This window comes from Gigantopelta aegis, chromosome 3 (genome assembly GCF_016097555.1).
Source record: "Gigantopelta aegis isolate Gae_Host chromosome 3, Gae_host_genome, whole genome shotgun sequence".
Taxonomy (NCBI): domain Eukaryota; kingdom Metazoa; phylum Mollusca; class Gastropoda; order Neomphalida; family Peltospiridae; genus Gigantopelta; species Gigantopelta aegis.
Window position 1 is genome coordinate 58,658,537 of NC_054701.1, and position 22,409 is coordinate 58,680,945.

Sequence of the window (22,409 nt, forward strand, 5' to 3'; positions counted from 1 at the left end):
GTTTGGTATCGCTGTAGGTGTGACTGTCCCCGCTATAACGTTTGGTATCGCTGTAGGTGTGACTGTCCCCGCTATAACGTTTGGTATCGCTGTATGTGTGACTGTCCCCGCTATAACGTTTGGTATCGCTGTAGGTGTGACTGTCCCCGCTATAACGTTTGGTATCGCTGTATGTGTGACTGTCCCCGCTATAACGTTTGGTATCGCTGTATGTGTGACTGTCCCCGCTATAACGTTTGGTATCGCTGTATGTGTGACTGTCCCCGCTATAACGTTTGGTATCGCTGTAGGTGTGACTGTCCCCGCTATAACGTTTGGTATCGCTGTATGTGTGACTGTCCCCGCTATAACGTTTGGTATCGCTGTAGGTGTGACTGTCCCCGCTATAACGTTTGGTATCGCTGTAGGTGTGACTGTCCCCGCTATAACGTTTGGTATCGCTGTATGTGTGACTGTCCCCGCTATAACGTTTGGTATCGCTGTAGGTGTGACTGTCCCCGCTATAACGTTTTATCTCTGTAGGTGTGACTGTTCACGCTATAACGTTTGGTATCGCTGTAGGTGTGACTGTCCCCGCGGTTTCGGCGGAGATGTGTGCGAGTTCGACTACCGAGACACGTGTTATACTCACGAGTGTAAGAACGGCGGGGGGTGTATCATGAAGGAGGGTCGACTGGAGTGTCACTGCCCGGATGGATACACTGGAACGTCGTGTGAGAAGCGAGTTCAGCTGGTAGGTATACGTTATATCAGGGACAGTCATATAAGGGTCTTCGGTTTGTCCCGTCCTGAACACAAAACAATGATTTAAACTTATTTTAATTGATAATTATTCTAAGGCCCAGTGTTTCAAAATTATTTGTCTATTAACCAAGTGTTCCGAACGGGACAATAACGAGATCCATATATGCAATGGCTCATCAGTATATGTAGAATTGCCTTCCAGCCAATGTTCTAGTTCTGGTATAAGAAAAACAGATATTTTTGCGTTATATCAGCATCTGTAGAATTGCTTGAAATGTCCAGCTAATGCTTAGATTCTGGTATAAGAAAAGTTGTGATATGTATACATTAGCCAATGCTTGAAAGAGAGAGAGAGAGAGAGAGAGAGAGAGAGAGAGAGAGAGAGAGAGAGAGAGAGAGAGAGAGAGAGAGAGAGAGAGAGAAAGAGAGAGAGAGAGAGGGGGGGGGACAGAGATAGATAGATAGAGACAGAGACAGACTGAGACAGTATGTATGTATGTATATATATATATATATATATATATATATATATATATATATATATATATATATATATATATATGTGTATATATATATATATATATATATATATATATATATATATATATATATATATATATATATATATATATATATATATAGATATATACATGTACATGTATATATATTTCGAGTTAAACAGAAAAATCGAGAATACCAGTCAAGAGGTGATAAGCTAATGATCTTCCTGTTAATATTAAAAATAAGTTGGCTCTGTATTTTTGTATTAACAAACATTGATTTTTATTTCTATAATGATTAAGTAATATATTGAAATCTTTAAAAATTCATTTTAAAAAGTGCAACTATGTCAGTGTTTTTTATTACTGTAGGATATAATGAATCTGCCTTTATATACTGATATTCTGTAACTAACAACATAATAGTGATACACGACATAGTTGTACTAGAATGATCTAGAACGACAACCAAACGAAAGATAGGATTTTACATCATAGATTAAAGTGTCTTCAAAAATAAAGCTAATATCAATACTTTGCAATATAAGAACTAATGTTTTATGTCATGTAGTAAGGGTTGTTTTACTTTGGACATAAATAGGTGTCTTTGATCCCACACTGGTGTGATTTCAAGGAAATACATAACTTTATATAAGGCAGCACATCTGAAGCAGATACATATAAATGTCCTCATTTTTGTCACGTTATTTTAAATGCCAAGTGCACTGGTAAAGCTTTGGACACTATTTCAGTTCATTTCAATTTATTTTGGTGCTTATATCCAATTAAGATTCAATCACGCACACCTCAGCTATCTGGGCTGTCTTTCCAGGACAGTGGATTAATTGTTAGTGATTAGTGGTTAGTGAGAGAGAAGAGGACGTAGTGTTCTTACACCTACCCATTGAGTTGTTAAAACTCGCTCTGGGTGGTAGCCGGTACCGGGTTGCGAACCCTGTACCTACCAGCCTTATGTCCGATGGCTCAACCACGACACCACCGATGCCGGATGTTTCAATGCTTTAATATAAGTTAAAATCATCTGTACTAAAATTTAATAATTTAATTCAACTGAAAATCTATGAGAATTAATGTCTGTTATAAAATAAAGCTGAAACAGTATTGTGATGATTACTGATTTTCATCCAGCTGCTATTGAATTCACAACAATATCAAGCATATTTTTATTATATTAAACGTAAAACCCACGTGGCAGAGAAAAACGATATTACTTCATAAATAACCTTCTCATGTTGTGATTCCAGAATCAATGAAATATTTACTTTGTTGTTACTCAGTATTAAAGGATTTTGAAGCAAAGGTTGTGGTGCTGTATCTGAATAGGTTATTGGTTTGCTACGTTCACCGTTAGTAATAATGTCTAAGCTTTTAAAATGTTAGGATAAAAATGGATTAAGTCAGCATAAAATGGATTAAGTTAACATAAAATGGATTAAATCAGCATAGAATGGATTAAGTTAGCATGAAATAGATTTGGTACACGGACTTAATTCCTTCGACACCGGAACTCCCACAGAAACGTAAGTCCGATTTAACGGTTCGAATGTATTGTAGCAGTTTTGTATCCTATTTGGGTATTTTAAAATTGAAATGGGGCTAGTGACGCACACGGAACTAAAATAGTCCGCCCGCAAAAAATGTCGACCAAATGTTTGTTTTGTTTAACGACACCACTAGAGCACAATGATTTATTAATCATCGGCTATTGGATGTCAAACATTTGTTAATTCTGACACGTAGAGGAAACCCGCTACATTATTCCTGATGCAACAAGGTATCTTTTATATGCACTTTTCCACATATAGGAAAGCACATACCACGGCTATTGGCCAGTTGTGGTGCATTGGTTGGAACGAGAAAAAACCCAAACAGTTGAATGGGTTCACCGAGGTGGTTCAATCCTGAGACGCAAGTACTTCAAGCAAGCACTCAACCCACTGAGCTAAATCCCGCTCCAAATGTCAACCTAGTAAATATAATATTTAGAAACACAAACAGAAGTTATTTTCTTTGTTTTAAAGGGACAGACCCTAGTTTCAACCTGTGAAAAATTAACACTAAGTTTAGTTAATCTACAAACCTGTAACGCATTTAGATAAAGTTACAATTAAATGAAACATGAGTCTGTGACTTTGAAATGGCGAAATACCCTCTAAAAATAGACTAAAATTTTACTCCATAACTGTTATTTCTCAGACGCACGTGCGTTTTTAAAAATATCATAAATGCATTTTGTGATATTAAAAAACACCAGAATAACCAAAAACACTTCGAATGTACGCAAACTGATAATCTAACCCATAAAATCTAAGTAAAGTATGATTTCAGTTATCAAAATACGGCTATAATAGCAAAAATATCACTTAGTGTTTAAAAACTCGGGTATATCCCTTTAACATGCGCTGTTTTATATAAAGCTATTGAAGTCAGACTGTGTACTGTTTTCAGACAGAGCAAAGGGAATCCGAGATATTTAGCAAGTTATTTTCTCTGTTTTGACATGCGCTGTTTTATGTAAAGTTATTGAAGTCAGACTGTGTACTGGTTTCAGACAGAGCAAAGAGAATCCGAGATATTTAGCAAGTTTCCCAAGAACACCACACTAGCCATGGGAAGTAGCGTTCTGCTGGAGTGTGCTGTCCACGACCCCACTGCTGACGTCATGTGGTGAGTTTATTTACGCCATACTACCGCGTTCAGGGGACAGAGCGCTCGCCAACTATACTGACTTCCAAAAAAACAAACCTATACCAAATACTGTGAGAGAAAACCCAAAATATGTTGTATGTTTAAAACGTATATATTCATATATTCGTGAAAGTTGAGCTTTGGCATGTTGGGAACAAAAGTTTGTTCCATAAAAGCAGAAAGATATTTAACCACCCTTTTATTTCCATTATTCGAATTATAAAGGAAATTAAATACATTTTTGCTATGTATAGTTTATTTTGGACATCAGTATATTTGTCTGGTACCATTGTCTTCTATCATATTATATCATATTCATTTGACGTCGATGGGGCGGGATGTAGCAAAGTGGTAAAGCGCAAGCCTGATGCGCGGTCGGTCGAGGATCAATCCCTGTCGGTGGGCCCGTTGGGCTATTTCTTGTTCTAGCCAGTGCACCGCGACTGGTATACCAAAGGCCGTGGTATGTGCTAACCTGTCTGTTGGATGATGCATATAAAATAGTCCTTGCTACTAATGGAAAAATGTAGTGGGTTTCCGCTCTATGACTGTGTCAAAATGACCATATGTATGACATCCAATAGCCGATGATTAATAAATCAATGTGGTCTAGTGGTGTCGTTAAACAAAACAAAGAAAATCATTTGACGCCAGGTACCTTTCTGATCGTGCCGCCGCTTCGCCTTTTTAAAGGCAGGATAGCACGGCAGTTAGTCTACTAGAAACACAGTTACCCGGATGACTTGAGTTGAAATACACACACTCAGTAGTGTTGGGAATCTGTTGCAATTTACGGGGCGGGACGAGGCCCAGTGGTAAAGCTCTCGCTTGATGCTCAGTCGACCTAGGATCGATCCCTGTCAGTGGGCCCATTGGATTATTTCTCGTTAAAGCCAGAGCACCATGACTGGTATATCAAAGACCGAGGTAAGTGCTATCCTATCTGTGGGATGGTGCATATATAAAAGATCCCTTGCTACTAATGGAAAAATGTAGCGGGTCTCCTCTCTAAGACTCTATGTTAGAATTAACAAGTGTTGGACATCCAATAGCCGATGATTAATAAATCAATGTGCTCTAGTGGTGTCGTTAATCAAAACAAACTTTAACTGTTGCAATTTTATCATCCATCATTGGTTACAATCAGTTTTCACCAACCGGTTTACTTTCGATTATACGATTGATTGCTGTTTCATGAACTCAGTAAGGATTTGACCTATTGTCATGTTAACTGGAATATATCCTAAATATTACTAAACAAATTTCTATTGTAGATTTTTATAAGCGATCATCGCATGAGTAGAGCACAGCCGATCAAATTTCGATTATAATCGATCAATGGAACATCACAAACACTGTGTAATTTTCTCTTCACCTAGGAATGAATGTCGCTATTATTTTTATTAGCGACAATTCAACGAAAATATCGATAACATGTGGGATATGAAGACTATTATTATAACTGGGTTTTAAAAAAAAATATAGATGGGTGTGTCAGAAACACTGAATGTCTTGTCATTACCTATACTTCAACATATATTATATCAAACTAAGTCTGTGTTAAGCACGGTTTAATGACATACATTTTTGCATCGTCTTTGTTCAGGTTGTGCTGGGATATTGTTAAATACCTATTCTATCAATTGTTCAGGTTGCACAAAGAGAGAATACTCAGCGAAGGGGACCGCAGCAGCGGTATAGAGGTTCACCCTGGCGGAGTAATACACATACCGGATGTTACGGAAGACCAGGAGGGGAAGTACACATGCGTAGCGATTTTTTCCAAAGAGCTGCACGAAGTTTCTGCATGGATTAAACTGATCCAGCCTTGTAAACTGCGTACGTTTACATATGATTTAACAACTGACATCCAATAGCCCATGGTTAATAAATCAATGTGCTCTAGTGGTGTCGTTAAACAAAACAAACTTTAACTTTAACTACTGTGGGGCAGCCCACAGCGACTTTGACCGGCAGAGTTAGTAATTTTAGTTAAAAAGAGCGGCTCGTATCTGCCTTCTCGACACTATCGAAAGTAAAGTTTGTTTTTATTTAACGATGCCACTTGAGCACATTGATTTTGTATCTTATCATCGGCTATTGGACGTCAAACATATGGTCATTCTGACACTGTTTTTTTTTAGAGGAAACCCGCTGTCGCCACATAGGCTACTCGTTTATGACAGGCAGCAAGAGATCTTTTATTTGCGCTTCCCACAGGCAGGATAGCACACACCATGGCCTTTGTTGAACCAGTTATGGATCACTGGTCGGTTTACACCTACCATTAAGCCTTGCGGAGCACTCACTCAGGGTTTGGAGTCAGTCTCTGGATTAAAAATCCCATGCCTCGACTGGGATTCGAACCCAGGACCTACCAGCCTGTAGACCGATGGCCTAACCACGACGCCACCGAGGCCGGTCGACGACACTATCGAAGAACTGAAATAAACTGAAGTTATTTTTATAATAGCTAACAAAACCCTTGTAGGGTCCGGGTGTAATGATAAAGCGTCCGCTTGATACGGAGTAGGTCTAGGATCGATCCCAGTCGGTGGGCCCTTTGGTATATCAAAAACCGTGGTATGTGTCATCCTGTCTGTGGGATGGTGCATATAAAAGATCCCTTGCTACTAATGGAAAAATGTAGCGGGTTTCCTCTCTAAGACTGTATGTCAGAATAACCAAATGGTTGACATCCAATAGCCGTTGATTAGTAAATCAATGTGCTCTAGTGGTGTCGTTAAACAAAACAAACTTTTTTCCCTTGCAGTCTCTGTTGTAGTTAATAAAATAACAGAGACTACAAGGATTTTGTTATTATTATTTGACTGTTTGTTTTTCAGCTGTGGTCATTGCTCCGCGGAATGTGACAGTGGCGGAAGGATACAGCGCCTTGTTCCAGTGTTTCGTTCCGGATGCTGACGTCATCGTTTGGAGGAAAGATGGTGAACTTTTGCGACTGGATAAACGAAAACGGGTATTCTTCCAGATCCCATAAAATATAAAAATTTTCATACAACAAATAAATATGTTCTACTTAATGACATTACACTGAGCTGGAAACATGCACCGGAAATAAAGTTTGTGACGTCATAATTTATACAAATTAGCTCCACACTAACAATAATGGATACTAATATTTAGAGGATGGTCAGACTGTTCATCCAACATAAGAATCCCACAGGCAGGATAGCACAAACCATTGCTTTTGTTGAACCAGTTATGGATCACTGGTCGGTGCAAGTGGTTTACACCTACCCATTGAGCCTTGCGGAGCACTCACTCAGGGTTTGGAGTCGGTATCTTGATTAAAAATCCCATGCCTCGACTGGGATCCGAACCCAGTACCTACCAGCCTGTAGACCGATGGCCTGCCACGACGCCACCGAGGCCGATAACTCCTAAACGAGGCCTCTTTTCAGATTTGGCTGATGGACTAATAGCGTTGCAAACGAATCACAACGCATATTTAAATGGATTACAACTAAAATAAATTGCGAGTAGAATGATGGAAATACATGGTTGAAAGGCCTCAGGTTAGCACATTTTGCCCGAATATCTCTATCGTTTTTGCCCGAATTTAGCAGATTCATCGTGCATACCCCCTCCCAAAATAAATAAATAAATAAATAAAGTATGTAATATCGTATTTCGTACAATTGCTGTATATTAATTGTAAACTACGTGACATATTTTAAAGCATATATAGGCGAACCTCAGAAAACCTTGAATAAACTGATTTTAAATTTTAAAATTCACCTCATTACTCAGATTTTGCTGCCGAAGGCGACAACTTAGTTGGTGTGTTTATTTGACTAGTTGGAAGCAGCTATCTGTACAGACGTGTTTTGTAATTGTTTCTTCCCAGGTTCTCGTTAACAACTACTTGCGCGTTGAGAAGATCATAGAGACGGACTCTGGCGAATACACTTGCGCCGCTAGAGGGCGCAATGGCTGTTACGCGCGAATATCAGCATTTATGGACGTGAAGACGAAAGGCCACGATGGAGGTGTGTTGTTTGTGTGTGTTCACCCAGTTCTCATTTGCGGGGGAGTGGAGTTTTATCATCTGAATAGTATCTTTTCTTTTAATCTGTGGGGCGGGACGTAACCCAATGGGAAAGCGCTCGCTCAATGCGCGGTCGGTCTGGGATCGATCCATGTAGCATGTATTAAATAATTCGTTCTAGCCAATGCACCTCGACTGGAATACCAAAGGCCGTGGTATGTGCTATCCTGGCTGTGGGATGGTGCATATATAAAAGATACCTTGCTACTAATGGAAACATGTAGCGGGTTTCCACATTAAAGCTGTATCCTAACCGGCCGCGAGCGACGCGTGCGATGCGAGCGATTATTTTAGAAATCATTGATTTCAGTTGCAGTATCCTAACCGCACCCGTGCGACGTGTCAAGTCGCGCGCGTGCATTTAGGATGGGGCAATGGAAATCAATGATTTCTAAACTATTCGCTCGCATCGCTCGCGTCCGGTTAGGATAGCGCTTTAGACTATATGTTAGAATTTTCCAAATGTTTGACACCCAAAAAGCCGATTATTAATAAATCAATGTGCTCTAGTGGTGTCGTTAAACAAAACAAAAAAACTAAAAACACACCATATATTAACTAATATTTCTTGGCCTATATTAAATAAAAGTAAGATTAGTACAAGACATCTTAAATTATGTTATATAATATAATTTAGTGAGCCAAGCCAGTATTGTGTCGAGATAACCTGTTTGGTCCATCACTCGCCAAGGCTCATTGAAATCAGATAAATAGCTGTATCTCTCGGCTTGATATAGCCGTACCTTCAACAGACATTGGTGATTCTCGTACTGAGGAGCTGGACGTAGCCCTACGGTAAAGTGCACGCCTGATGAATGGTCGGTTTAAGATCAATCCCTGTCGGTGAGCCCGTTGGGATATTTCTCTTTCCAGCCAGTGCACCACGACTGGTATATCAAAGGCCGTAGTATGTGCTATCCTGTCTGTGGGATGGTGCATATAAAAGATCCTTTGCTACTGATGGAGAAATATAGCGGGTTTCCTCTCTATGACTGTCAAAATGACAATATATTTGACGTCCAATAGCCGATGATTAATGTGCTCTAGTGGTGTCGGTTAACAAATAAAAGTTAGATTAATACCAGGCATCCTGAAATTATGTTATATAATATAATTTAGTGAGCCAAGCCAGTATTGTGTCGAGATAACCTGTTTGGTCCATCACTCGCCAAGGCTCAATAAAATCAGACAAATAGCTGTATCTCTCGGCTTGGTATAGCCGTACCTCCAGCAGATACTGGTGATTCTATTACAGAATCTAGTTTAAACTAACAACCCATGAAACCAACTACAGATACGACGCCTCGTGTCCGAAAAGTTCGTTTATTTGACTGTGCACCATGACTGGTACATTAAAGGCCGTGGTATGTACTGTCCTGTCTATGGGAAATTCAAATAAAAGACCCAAAGTTGTGGGGATTTTCTTATCTCCGTGAGAATAGCCTATAGCATATTACGGTGGAAACGTTTTTCCTCTCTTTCTATCGACCAAATTCGATGAAATAAATATGACCGGTATATTATGTTATACGGCAAATAGCCGTAGAGGAACGATCACTCTCGCTTCCCATCACTCCCCTAATAGGAGTTTAGTTCAAGGAGAAGAATTTTAGCTCCCCAGGTCAGACCAAATAAAAGGGTTTTACGTGCACATTCAGAGCAAGCTGTTGTAATGGGCGCAGATGTCGACTTCGGCCGGCTCCTTTTATTTCAACTTATTTTCGTGCTTATATCCATTTAAGGTTCAAGCACGCTGTCCTGGACACACACCGCAGCTGTATAGTTAATTGGTCAGTAACGTTGTTTTCGCGTCGAGGTATGTAGACGAAGTTGAAAATGTTCTGAGATATCGTTAAACAATTATTCCCACCCTTCCTTTAACATGTTCAATACACGGACTTGTTTTTCTCCGCTTTCTCAGCCTGTGGGCGACCTCATCTTGTCGACGATTCGGTCAACATGAGAATCTCCAGCGGAAGGGAATCGCCAACTGGTGCTGCCCCCTGGCACGTCATCATCCGAGAGAAAGAACTGGTAGGATCCGCGTATTTGGTTAAAAGCCTATGCATGTATTAGTCAAGACGCATGTCTTAGTGAAGTGACAAGACGCAAGTCTTAGTGGCGTGACAATAACGGGAATATCTACGCCTTTTCGTGGTGTTTTAGTGTGAACCTTGAAGGTTGTCAGGGGCGGGATGTAGCCCAGTGGTACGGCGCTCGCTCGATGCGCGGTCGGTGTGGGATCGATCCCCGTCGGTGGGCCCATTGGGCTATTTCTCGTTCAAGCCAGTGCATCACTACTGGTATATCAAAGGCCGTGGTATGTACTACCCTGTCTGTGGGATGGTGCATATAAAAGATCCCTAGCAGCTAATAGAAAAGAGTAGCCCATGAAGTGGCAACAGCGGGTTTCCTCCCTCAATATCTGTGTGGTCCTTAACCATATGTCCGACGCCATATAACTGTAAATGAAATGCGTTGAGTGCGTCGTTAAATAAAACATTTCCTTCCTTCCTTCCTTCGAAGGTTGTTATAATTTGACATACTGATTTAAGAATCTTATGTAATCAAAACGACGAAACAAAAACCGCACATCAGTTACAAATAGAGGCACGAGAAGACGAGACGTATTGCGAAATAATGCAATGCAACCGGGAAACGGGGATGGTGTGTGTGTGTGTGTGTGTGTGTGTGTGTGTGTGTGTGTGTGTGTGTGTGTGTGTGTGTGTCTCTGTCTCTCTCACTTGAGGACGAAATGTACGTTTTTATGTCATATCTATTACGTTTATAAAGATTAAACCGGCCTCGGTGGCGTAGTGGTTAACCCATCGGGCTACAGGCTGGTAGGTACAGGGTTCGCAACCCGGTACCGGCTCCAACCCAGAGCGAGTTCTCAAGGGCTCAGTGGGTAGGTGTAAGGCCACTACACCCTCTTCTCTCTCACTAACCAACTTGGACAGACAGCCCAGATAGCTGAGGTGTGTTTCCAGGACAGCGTGCTTGAACCTTAAATGGATATAAGCCATCGTAAATAAGGCTGGTAGGTACAGGGTTCGCAAGACTCAATGGGTAAGACCACTACACCCTCTTCTCTCTCACTAACAACTAACAACTAACCCACTGTCTTGGACAGACAGCCCAGGTAGCTGAGGTGTGTGCCCAGGACAGCGTGCTTGAACCTTAATTGGATATAAGCACGAAAAATAAGTTGAAATGAAATATAAAGATAAAAGTGTGGCTTGTGCCCCCCGAATAAAGATTGTGCCCCTTCTATTTAGAGATTGTGACCCCACCGCTTCATTTCAGATATCGTTCATACGGGCCAGACATAGACGGTATATATCCATATCATATTGCAAAACAAATTGCTACTAGTTAAAGGGACATACCCAAGTTTCAGCCCATGAAAATGCACACTAAGTTTAGTTAATCTACAAACCTGTAACACATTTGGATAAAGTTACAATTGACTGAAACATGAGTCCGTGACTTAGAAGTGGTGAAATACCCTCTAAAAATAGATTAGAACTCGACTCCATAACTGTTACTTCTCAGACGCACGTGCGTTTTTAAAAATATGAGAAATGCATTTTCTGATATTAAAAACACCAGGATCACCAAAAACACGAATGTACGGAAATGGATAATATAAACAATAAAATCTAAGTAAGGTATGATTTTAGTTATTAAAAACGGCTCTAATAGTAAAAAATATCCCTTAGTGTTTAGAAACTAGGGTATGTCCCTTTAATATCTTGCATTTTTTGAGATAGCGGGATTAATTTACATTTATACGAAAATAATAAATATTGTAGAATGTACAACATATTGTTTATTTGAAAGTTGTAAGATTATCTAACAATAAATAATGTGCCTCGTTCACCAAACTCTAGCAACTTTGTGATCCTGCGGTGCAATGCAAAACGATTTACAAGTAGTAGTAGTTTGTTTTATTTAACGACGCCACTAGAGCACATTCATTTTTAATCTTATCATCGGCTATTGGACGTCAAACATATGGTCATTCTGACACTGTTTGTTTAGAGGAAACCCGCTGTCGCCACATGGGCTACTCTTTTACGACAGGCAGCAAGGGATCTTTTATTTGTGCTTCCCACATGCAGGATAGGACAAATCATGGCCTTTGTTGAACCAGTTATGGATCACTGGTCGGTGCAAGTGGTTTACACCTACCCATTGAGCCTTGCGGAGCATTCACTCAGGGTTTGGAGTCGGTATCTGGATTAAAAATCCCATGCCTCGACTGGGATCCGAACCCAGTACCTACCAGCCTGTAGACCGATGACCTAACCACGATGCCGGTCAAAAAGACTTATAAGGACGATGTGATAGTGTGTACGGGAACCGTGGTGAATTCTGTTCCTGGTTCACATTTCAGTTTCCCGTCTTTACAGGAGCGGGGCGTAGCTCAGTGGTACAGTGCTCGCCTGATGCGCAGTGCTCCACAACTGGTGTAATAAAGGCCGTGGTATGTACTATCCTGTCTTTGGGATGGTGAATACAAAAGATCCCTAGCTGCTAATCGAAAAAGAGTAGCCCATGAAGTGGCGACAGCGGGTTTCCTCTCCAATATCTGTGTGGTCCTTAACCATATGTCTGAAGACATATAACCGTAAATAAAATGTGTTGAGTGCGTCGTTAAATAAAATATTTATTTATTTATTTATTTCCGTCTTTACAGGGTGTCACGTACTGCGGAGGATCTCTTATCACCGACAGATGGGTCATGACGGCTGCGCACTGTGTGTTTCGCTTTAAAGATATCTTTAAGACTGACTTCCGGAAAGACAATGTCGACCTGTACCTGGGGACTAAACACTGCCGCGGCGAGGGCGGCGTTCACAGGAGTCTCAAGAACTACATCATACATCCACGGTTCAACGGGTCGTTCCACAACAACGACATCGTCTTGTTTGAACTCGATCGACCGGTGGTTTTCAATGACGTCATCTTGCCCATTTGTCTGGAGAAACTTCCATTCGTTGAAGAACTTCTCAAAAGTGGTCGCCTGGGGATGGTCACTGGCTGCGGACAGTTATACGAAGACGGCCGATCTCCACTGTACCTCAACGAAGTCCGAATCCCGTACGTTAATCGAAACGAGTGTAACCGCCGGGTTGTCGCCATTCCTGATGCGCAGTTCACGGAAAGCATGATCTGCGCAGGCTATCAGCGGAGCATGCACGGAGATGCGTGTGCTGGCGATAGTGGGGGTGCGTTCGTAATGGAGTACCATGGGCGGTGGATTCAAGTGGGAATAGTGTCGTGGGGAGTGGGGTGTGACCGGCAGAATCAGTATGGGTATTACACCCATGTCGGCAAGTTCTACGACTGGATTATAAAAACTGTTTCTAAATCATAGTCTAAACATTGGACGCAGTAGATTTGAAACGTACAATTTTTGTTTATTTCATTTCGAGATTTAATAAAATCAAAACTAATCTCTTTTTTTTTAGAACGAGTTACTTTATAAGAGTTTAATTTTATTTTAAATAAGTTTTAATATTATCGCTTTAGGAAAATATGATGATGATGATGATGACGATGATGATGATGATGATGATGATGATGACGATGGTGTTAGGGGCCGTCCATAATTTTCACGAACGTACAAACCGTATACTTTTGACCCCCCCTCCCCCCTAAAAGTGTACATCCCCAAATGAAAAATGTTGATCGACATTTTTCATTTTCAAACAAAGCGTACGCTGGCCCCTTAGCCCCCCCCCCCCCCCCCCCCGGTGTACGGTTTGTACGCTCGTGAAAATTTTGAAAATTATGGACGGCCCCTTAATTATATTCATGCTTATTTATAACTAAAGTTGCCTGAGAGAGAGAGAGAGAGAGAGAGAGAGAGAGAGAGAGAGAGAGAGAGAGAGAGAGAGAGAGAGAGAGAGAGAGAGAGAGAGAGAGACAGAGACAGAGAGACAGAGACAGAGAGACAGACAGAGACAAGCACACAGACAGACAGCCAGAGAGAGAGGGTAGTGATGAAGACGGCTATTAGCGATCGGTTGGTTCCAAAGTTCATCACAAGAAAAAATAGACAACGATCAAATACCGGTGACAGGAACGACACCACTAGAGCCCATTGATTAATTAATCATCAGTTAATGGATGCCAAATATTTGGCAACTCTGACACACAGTTTTCAGAGGAGACTCGCTACATTTTTCCATCAGCAGCAAGTCATTTTTTATACGCACTTTCAGGCACGGCGGAAGCAAGTAGCCATTGGAGGGGCTGGCGGAGATCGGGGACGCAAAGCAAAGGTTTTAGGAGGTTCGGGTGTATGCTCCCCCGTAAACTAGATGTCCTAAAATGCCATTTCCTGCGTTCTACAAGTAAAATTCATCTCTGCCTTAAGATTTACTACCAATAACATTTTTGATTCAGAATTATTGAGAAGGCTATAGGCACCCCCCCCCCCCCCCCCCCCCCCCCCCCCCCCCCCGGCTCTGCCGTGCCCGACTTTCCCACAGACACCTCGGCCGTTCGTGTATCAGTCACTGACAGCGTTGATTGTGCTCCCGTGTTTAGTCCTTGTGTCTGGCGTGCGACTGCATGTTTACGCCATTAAGTGGTATGCAAATTATTTTGTGTGCTAATTGTCTACATGGGCGGACCACGATTGAGTAATGGGGCTCACACATTTCTAAAAATGGCAAGACTGAGCTTGCTGAAGACACGGGTCGAGCTCCCGTAGGCAGCGAGATTTGTACGGGTGGATGGGGGTGTGGGGTGTTCAAGGGCATGTTGCCAAGGAAAATTTTGAAACGCGTTTTAAGGGCAATTTAGTGTTGTTTTGTATGATAAAAACCGGCCTCGGTGGTGTCGTGGTTAAGCCATCGGAAATAAGGCTGGTAGGTACAGGGTTCGCAGTTCAGTACTGGCTCCCACCCAGAGCTAATTTTAACGACTCAATGGGTAAGACCACTACACCTTCTTCTCTCTCACTAACCACTAACTAACTCACTGTCCTTGACAGACATACCAGAAAAGAAGAAATGTTTTATTTAACGACGCACTCAACACATTTTATTTACGGTTATATGGCGTCAGACATATGGTTAAGGACCACACAGATTTTGAGAGGAAACCCACTGTCGCCACTACATGGGCTACTCTTCCGATTAGCAGCAAGGGATCTTTTATTTGCGCTTCCTACAGGCAGGATAGCACAAACCATGGCCTTTGTTGAACCAGTTATGGATCACTGGTCGGTGCAAGTGGTTTACACCTACCCATTGAGACAGACATACTAGGTAGCTGAGGTGTATACCCTGGATAGCGTGCTTGAACATTAATTGGATATAAGCACGAAAATATGTTGAAATGAAATAAAAATTCGCGAATCTTTATTTTTGTCATATGGATGATATTTTTTAAAAATTTAAAACGAAGTAATTAAAAAGGGTACTTCAAAAGTGTTTGTGTGTGTCTGTGTGTGTGTATGTGTGCGCGCGTGTGTGTCTGTCTCTGTGTGTGTGTGTGTGTGTGTGTGTGTGTGTGTGTGTGTGCGTGCGCGCGTGTCTGACTGTGTGTGTGTGTGCGTGTGTGTGTGTGTGTACAATATGTGTGCAATCTATGCATATATCTGTACAATTCCACGTAAATGGTTTTGTATGAACGATGACAATCGCGCTGACGTTTTTCCACATCAGACCTGACAGATTTGGCCCTGACCTGGAATATGGTTTTAAAATATAATGTATTGATTGGTTTTATCATTATTAACGGAAATAGTTCCGTCGCCATTGTCACATAATCCGATAAGACTGGGTCTGTATAAAACGTTTGCGGGAGTGGTACAGCGGTCTGCAACAAAATACTTGTAGCGATAATGTATTATGTTTGTATGCATCTCTGACAAGCCGCTGGCTATCCAGAGATAGGCCCCGGGACGGACATGCTCGAAACTCTAGTGGTATATGAGCATGTAAAAATTATTCGCACTCGCACTCGCATTCTTTGACGAGACCTATTTGGTTGTGGTTTTGTTGGAATAATAATTTTAAAAAAACCTGAAAGAGATTTCGTGTTGACATTTGATAAGGTCTATTAATATTGTGATCACGGATCATTTAGTTTCTTTTAACTGTGAGTTTGTGATCAAATAAAAACAGAAAGTGATGATGCTGATAGAAAAGGTTCGTCCAAGCATGGAGATCGTAGTATCGTTTGGGTTTCTCACTGATTGAACATTCGATTGAACAGTAATATTATACAAGTTCATAAGGTGTAATGTTAACTTTTTTAACTTGAATTTCGTGCGTATATCCAAATACAGCTAGACCACACTGTTCTATGCTCTATGCGAACATACACACACAGGGGTGGGGGAGAGCGAGAGAGGGTTGAGGCAGAGAGAGAGAGAGAGAGAGAGAGAGAGAGAGAGAGAGAGAGAGAGAGAGAGAGAGAGAGAGAGAGAGAGAGAGAGACGCACACACAACGCACAGATACACACATACACACACGCACTTCACAGACACACACACACACAGACACACACACACACATACATACATACATACATACACACACACATACATACATACATACATACATACACACAGAGACAGAAACAGAGACAGACACACAAACAGACAGACAGATATGCAGAGAGAGAGAGAGAGAGAGAGAGAGAGAGAGAGAGAGAGAGAGAGAGAGAGAGAGAGAGAGAGAGAGAGAGAGAGAGAGAGAGAGAGAGAGAGAGAGAGAGAGAGAGAGAGAGAGAGAGAGAGAGAGAGAGAGAGAGAGAGAGAGAGAGAGAGAGAGAAGAGAGAGAGAGAGAGAGAGAGAGAGAGAGAGAGAGAGAGAGAGAGAGAGAGAGAGAGGGAGGGAGGAGAGTTATACTAATACAGTTATATGTGTGTAATTCCATGTAAATGGTTTTATGTCTACGATAACAGACGACAATCGCACTGACGTTTTTGCTGATGATGATCAGACATTTATTTGGCTCTGAACTGGAATATGGTTTTAAAATATATTGTATTGATTAATTTTATTAACACAAATAGTTAGTCTACGTCACACGAGAGCACTAAAACATACATATTACGTACGTGTGTGTGTGTGTGTGTGTGTGTGTGTGTGTGTATGTGTGCATGTGTGCATGCATGTATGTGTGTGTATGTACGTATGTGTGTGAGTATGTGTGCATGCATGTATATGTGTGTATGTATGTACGTACGTACGTACATACATACATACACACACATACATACATGCATACATGCACACACACACACACACATACACACACACACACATACACACACACACACACATACACACATCTACGTCCTACGCCATATAATGTGTTGAGTGCGTCGTTAAATAAAACATTTCCTTTTTTCACTTTATAAAGAGGCAGTCCTCCTTCAGACGGACTTGGAACCATATATCACTTCTTTATTGGCAAAGTGCCTGACCCTAACAGTGAATCATGACTGCATACCCTCACGACTCTATCAAAACCTTTTTGCGTCAGTCTTCTGCAGAGATACGGTTCTGAATATGCTAATGGCAGGTTCATATCGTCATGAACGTTATAGCTTCTAGGGCGAGGCGTAGTCCAGTAGTAAAGCGCTCTCCTGATGCGCGGTCGGTCTGGGATCGATCCCCGCCACTGGACTCATTGAACTATTTCTCGATCCAGCCAGTGTACCACGACAGGTATATCAAAGATCGTGGTATGTACTATCTTGTCTGTTGGATGGTGTATAGAAAAAATCGCTTGCTGCTAATGAAAAAAAATGTTTCCTCTCTAAGACTATACGTCAAAATTACCAAATTTTATGAAATTCAATAGCCGATGATTAATCAATGTGCTCTAGTGGTATCGTTAAACACAACAGACTTTAACGTTACATCTTCTATTACACACTTATAGTATATCAGTGTATATCGTCTTGGTGTTTTACTGTGGAGTATATGATCGTCAGTTTTCTCTGTTAAAGAGACTGTCGTGTTGAGGTGGGGTGTCGTTAAATGCACAGTCTCGAGGCTTGTCTATATCTGGCACCAAATATCCCCGGGCCGGTCCGTCATTAAGCAGCGAACAATAACAGCGTGGAGACGTAGCTATAGGTTGTTTGGCTTTACAGTCGGCATTTTAATTTCACTGTCATACTGAATAGTTTATAGTATAGCACCACAGCACAACGACTGGTATATCAAAGGCCGTGGTATGTGCTACCCTGTCTGAGGAATAGTGCATATAATAGATCCCTTGTTACTAATGGAAAAATGTAGCGGGTTTCCTCTCTAAGACTATGTCAAAATTACCAAATGTTTGACATCCAATAGCCGATGATTAATAAATCAATGTGCTCTAGTGGTGTCGTTAAACAAAACAAACTTTTATATATATATATATATATATATATATATGATAACAACAAATTTATATTCTAGATACTAGCTCTGAAAAAAAGTTTAAAAAAACTGACGTAGCGAATGCTTGAAAGAAAAAAATATAGAGAAATTGTAACCGGTATATATGCGCCCCACTTAATGTTTTGGCGGGTTTCCTCCCTCAATATCTGTGTGGTCCATAACCATATGTCCGTGCCATATAACCGTAAATAAAATGTGTTGTGTGCGTCGTTAAATAAAACATTTCCTTCTTTCCTTAATGTTTTGTTTATGTGTCGTTTTATATTGGTTGTTTGGGGTTTAAAAAATATATATATTATATTATATATATAATTTGAACCTCGCGTGACACCTGTATATATACTAGTATACGAACTGTAAGCACTACCATATTGGATGAAACTGTCAGATTATTTTCAACCTTTTTTTATTATTATTTTTTTTTTTACTGGAATTCACCAAGATGTATTTTAGGAAACTCACCCCCACCATTAATCCGTTTTAGATGTTTAATTTCTTTGTGCGCCTGCAGACATGTTTTACTTTAGTTACATGCGCCGTCACCCAGCGTTTACGTATTATTGGATGCTGCGCTCTCTCCCATAAGAAAGATGATAATTGTGAGCAGGAGGATCGACACATGAAGAATCAGTGATTCGTTATGAAATATCGCTTCACTGTTAACACTTCTTCTGGATAACAAAACAACAGAGAATGTTTTGTTTTCTAAATAGTGACAGTTACTAACCAGCTGAAACATTTATTAACAACTACTATTTAATGTTTTAAAATTGTATAACAATCTCTTTAACTTGCGTAGCGAATCGAATTTTCGCTAAAAAAAGGTCTTTGTCATTAGTCATCACATTTGTTGATCTATTGAGTTCAGACTAATAGAATCTATCACCGTTGTGAGGTATAGATAAGGCTATTCCAACCCGAGGGACAAAAACATTTTGTCCCGAGGGTTGGAATTGTCTTATCTGTACCTCATAAACGGTGATTGATTCTTTTTCTTGCCTATTTAATTACAGTAACAAAACATTAATTTTGTAAGCTACAGTTTGTTTATTGTAGAACGATTCATAAACATTTCATCTACAAACTCCTTTAATCATACGCGAAAAAATATAGTCCACATTATGCAACGACATAAAAATGTAACAACTTATTAATAAATATAAAGTTGAAAATATTAATTTGTTTAAATATTCATATATTTTGAAAACCATGAGTAATGACGTCAATCGTAGTAAAACATGAGTTATGACGTCTCGCGATTGTAGAAATCGTCTAGCCCTCGGGTCAAACAGATTTATCTAGCCCTAGGGTCAGACAGATTTTTCTAGCACCGTGCAAAAGCTGGATAACCCTGTCCAGTGGGGAAGAAAAGTATGTTTTTCACACGAGGAAAGCACTATATTTTATATGGCATGACCATCAGAAAATTACATTTTCATTAAACCCAATATGTACTAGTATTCCTGTAGACATTTTTATACCCATAGTTGCACTCATACACTGTGACACACATCCATGATTTTCAGTTATAATCCTCTTATGTATATACATTAAAACTATATTACGTAGATCTATTTGTCTTCTTTGGTACTCTCGTTCCAACCAGTGCACCGCAACTGAACAAAGGCCGTGATATGTGCTTTCCTGTCTGTGGGAAAATGCATATATAAAAGATCACTTGCTGCATTAGGAAAACTGTAGTGGGTTTTCTCTGAGAACTACGAGTCAGAATTACCAAATGTTTGACATCCACTAGCCGATAATTAATTAATCAATCAATGTGCTCTAGTGGTGTCGTTAAACAAAACAAACCGTAACAAACCTCTTTAGTACCCCCGCACCCTCCACCCCTTGTTGTACCTTTATCTTGTGAGAATCACAATTCTACGGCTGAGATTTATTTCAACATGATCATTTAACTCTAACACGAAAAGTATTTTAGTCATATTAGCTGCTTCAGCAATATTCAGTAGAAATCCTTTTGACTAATTTTCATAGTCATGAAATGGAAGGACATGACTCGACATATAACCAAGCTCTTGGTTTGTGTGTTGGTGCTGTAACCTTAAATTTCAATTGAAAGAAAGCAACGAGACATCTTCTGACATTGATCAGCGCTAGGTTATTAAGTCGCCATTGAATCATGTTTCGAATTTGAAAACCTTACTTTTGCCTAGTTGAACAAAATCCATCAATGGTGAGGTTAACTCATTTCGAATCACTGAATGAGCATGAATCATATCTGTGTGTGGGAGGGAGAGGGGCATTAAGACTTTAACAACTAATTCCATTTACCGTTTTAATCTTTTTTAAATCTTTTTTTTTCTTCCATCACTTTTTTTCCTCGTTTCTTATTAATAAGAACTCCTTTTTTTAAAGATTTCTTTTGCCTTTTAGTATATATGTGATTACTGTGATGTCGTTGAAAGCAGTATAAAAAATATCTAAATTGTGGGCTTTACTCTCCGTTTCCGAAAGATGATCTGTCGAAGAACACTCTTCTCAAGCAGTCGGAGTTCGTCAGTTCCGTGTAAACACTACCGGAGGAACGCCACTCAACCACCAGTGGTTTCCGCCGTCAGATCAACACTGCTTTAACACACAGACCGGTCAGCACCTCCAGCGACTTGCGTCTTCAGCCGACCATTATCTCCTCTTTGTTAAGACAAATTTTTCACGACACAGCCCACAGCCAGCTGAATTATTCAGCCACCTTCGACTTGCATTTATTGATTGGATAATGATAGCTTATCGTGGGAGAATGCGCCGTGCCAGGGAGGGGCGGAAGTGACATGCGGGTACAAAAGTCTACGTGCGCTCAACAATGTGGACATTAAGAGTTGGGATTCTCCTGGAGGGGTTTCGAAGCGGGGTCTTCCACTAGCCGAAAAGGATGAGTAAAAGTTGGCAATCCACAGCAAAAGGATTCGTATAACATTTCTTCGGCCTTACTTTTTGTGGAAAAAAAAACAACCAAAAAAAAAAATTAAGTCCAAAGCAAGAAAGAATTGAGAGGTAAGAATGTGTTTTTGGATGTCAATTACTGAAAAATATTAGATATATATCTATTGTATGTATGTATGTATGTATGCCCACAAATGACTGTCAGGTCAGATGTCGGGAATTAACGTGCTTATATCAATTTAATGTTCAAGCACGCTCGTTTCGAGCACAATTTCTGACTAGAGCCAGAAACTGTACTCGGAATGAGAGGGGTGGGGGAGTATTTAAAAAAAAATGGTTTTAAAAGTTAAAAACGTTTATACAGATGATTAGCTAAAAATACTTAATTGATGGTTAAATAAACTTTATTTACAAAGAAGTTAAAAGGGTTTAAACAAAGAGTTAAAAAAGGTTTCTACATATATCTATTAAAATAAAGTTCTATTTTATTAAGAAGCGGATAAAAGAATTCGGGCTATCTATTATAACAGTATCTTGCGACTTGCGTGTATATATGCGTGCGCGATTTTGTGACTGTGTCACTTATTTGATATGTTGCTTAATAACATATCAACAGAAAATGTCCTCATGTTTTAGAGATAAATATTCGTAAAACACATATGCATGAAAACTGTGATCACATTTCGGTGTGTGTGAAAATCGTCAAATGCGTTACGAAGAATAACTTCCTTATTTTCTTTCTATGCAGTTTCATATTCATATTAATATGCAATTATTGTCGTTGTGTATGTGTGTTCATTAAATGAGCCTTTTCCCCTTATTTGAAATACTTGGGTTTTACTAGATTATTTTTAAAATTTAAATACAATTCACAGTGGGAATGTTTCGTCAGGCATACCTGATATTCGTTTCATTCCGTAAAAATTATACAAAACAGTTGTAAAAAAAATACTTTCTGTATTTGTTCTTACAATATGATCAAACATTTGACTGTCAAATTGAAGGCAGCAGATAATTTTATTTGTTTATTGTTCAGCTGTTTCCTTCTGTCTATC

General features: G+C 40.1%; 2 protein-coding genes across 2 annotated transcripts in view; both read left to right on the plus strand.

Annotated features, from left to right (window-relative positions):
• LOC121391255 overlaps positions 1-13,487 on the plus strand; it is a 28,743-nt gene extending 15,256 nt beyond the window's left edge. Inside the window, exons 10-16 of the mRNA XM_041522947.1 lie at positions 562-733; positions 3,817-3,932; positions 5,605-5,792; positions 6,800-6,933; positions 7,825-7,966; positions 9,947-10,059; positions 12,728-13,487. Of these exons, the coding sequence (XP_041378881.1) occupies positions 562-733; positions 3,817-3,932; positions 5,605-5,792; positions 6,800-6,933; positions 7,825-7,966; positions 9,947-10,059; positions 12,728-13,408 (1,546 nt within the window). The 3' untranslated portion in view covers positions 13,409-13,487. The remainder of the gene's footprint in view (positions 1-561; positions 734-3,816; positions 3,933-5,604; positions 5,793-6,799; positions 6,934-7,824; positions 7,967-9,946; positions 10,060-12,727) is intronic.
• A 7,560-nt stretch (positions 13,488-21,047) lies between these two features.
• Positions 21,048-22,409, plus strand: part of LOC121391265 — a 69,056-nt gene continuing 67,694 nt past the window's right edge. The window contains exon 1 of the mRNA XM_041522955.1: positions 21,048-21,465. The gene's annotated coding sequence lies outside the window, so the exon portion shown is untranslated. The remainder of the gene's footprint in view (positions 21,466-22,409) is intronic.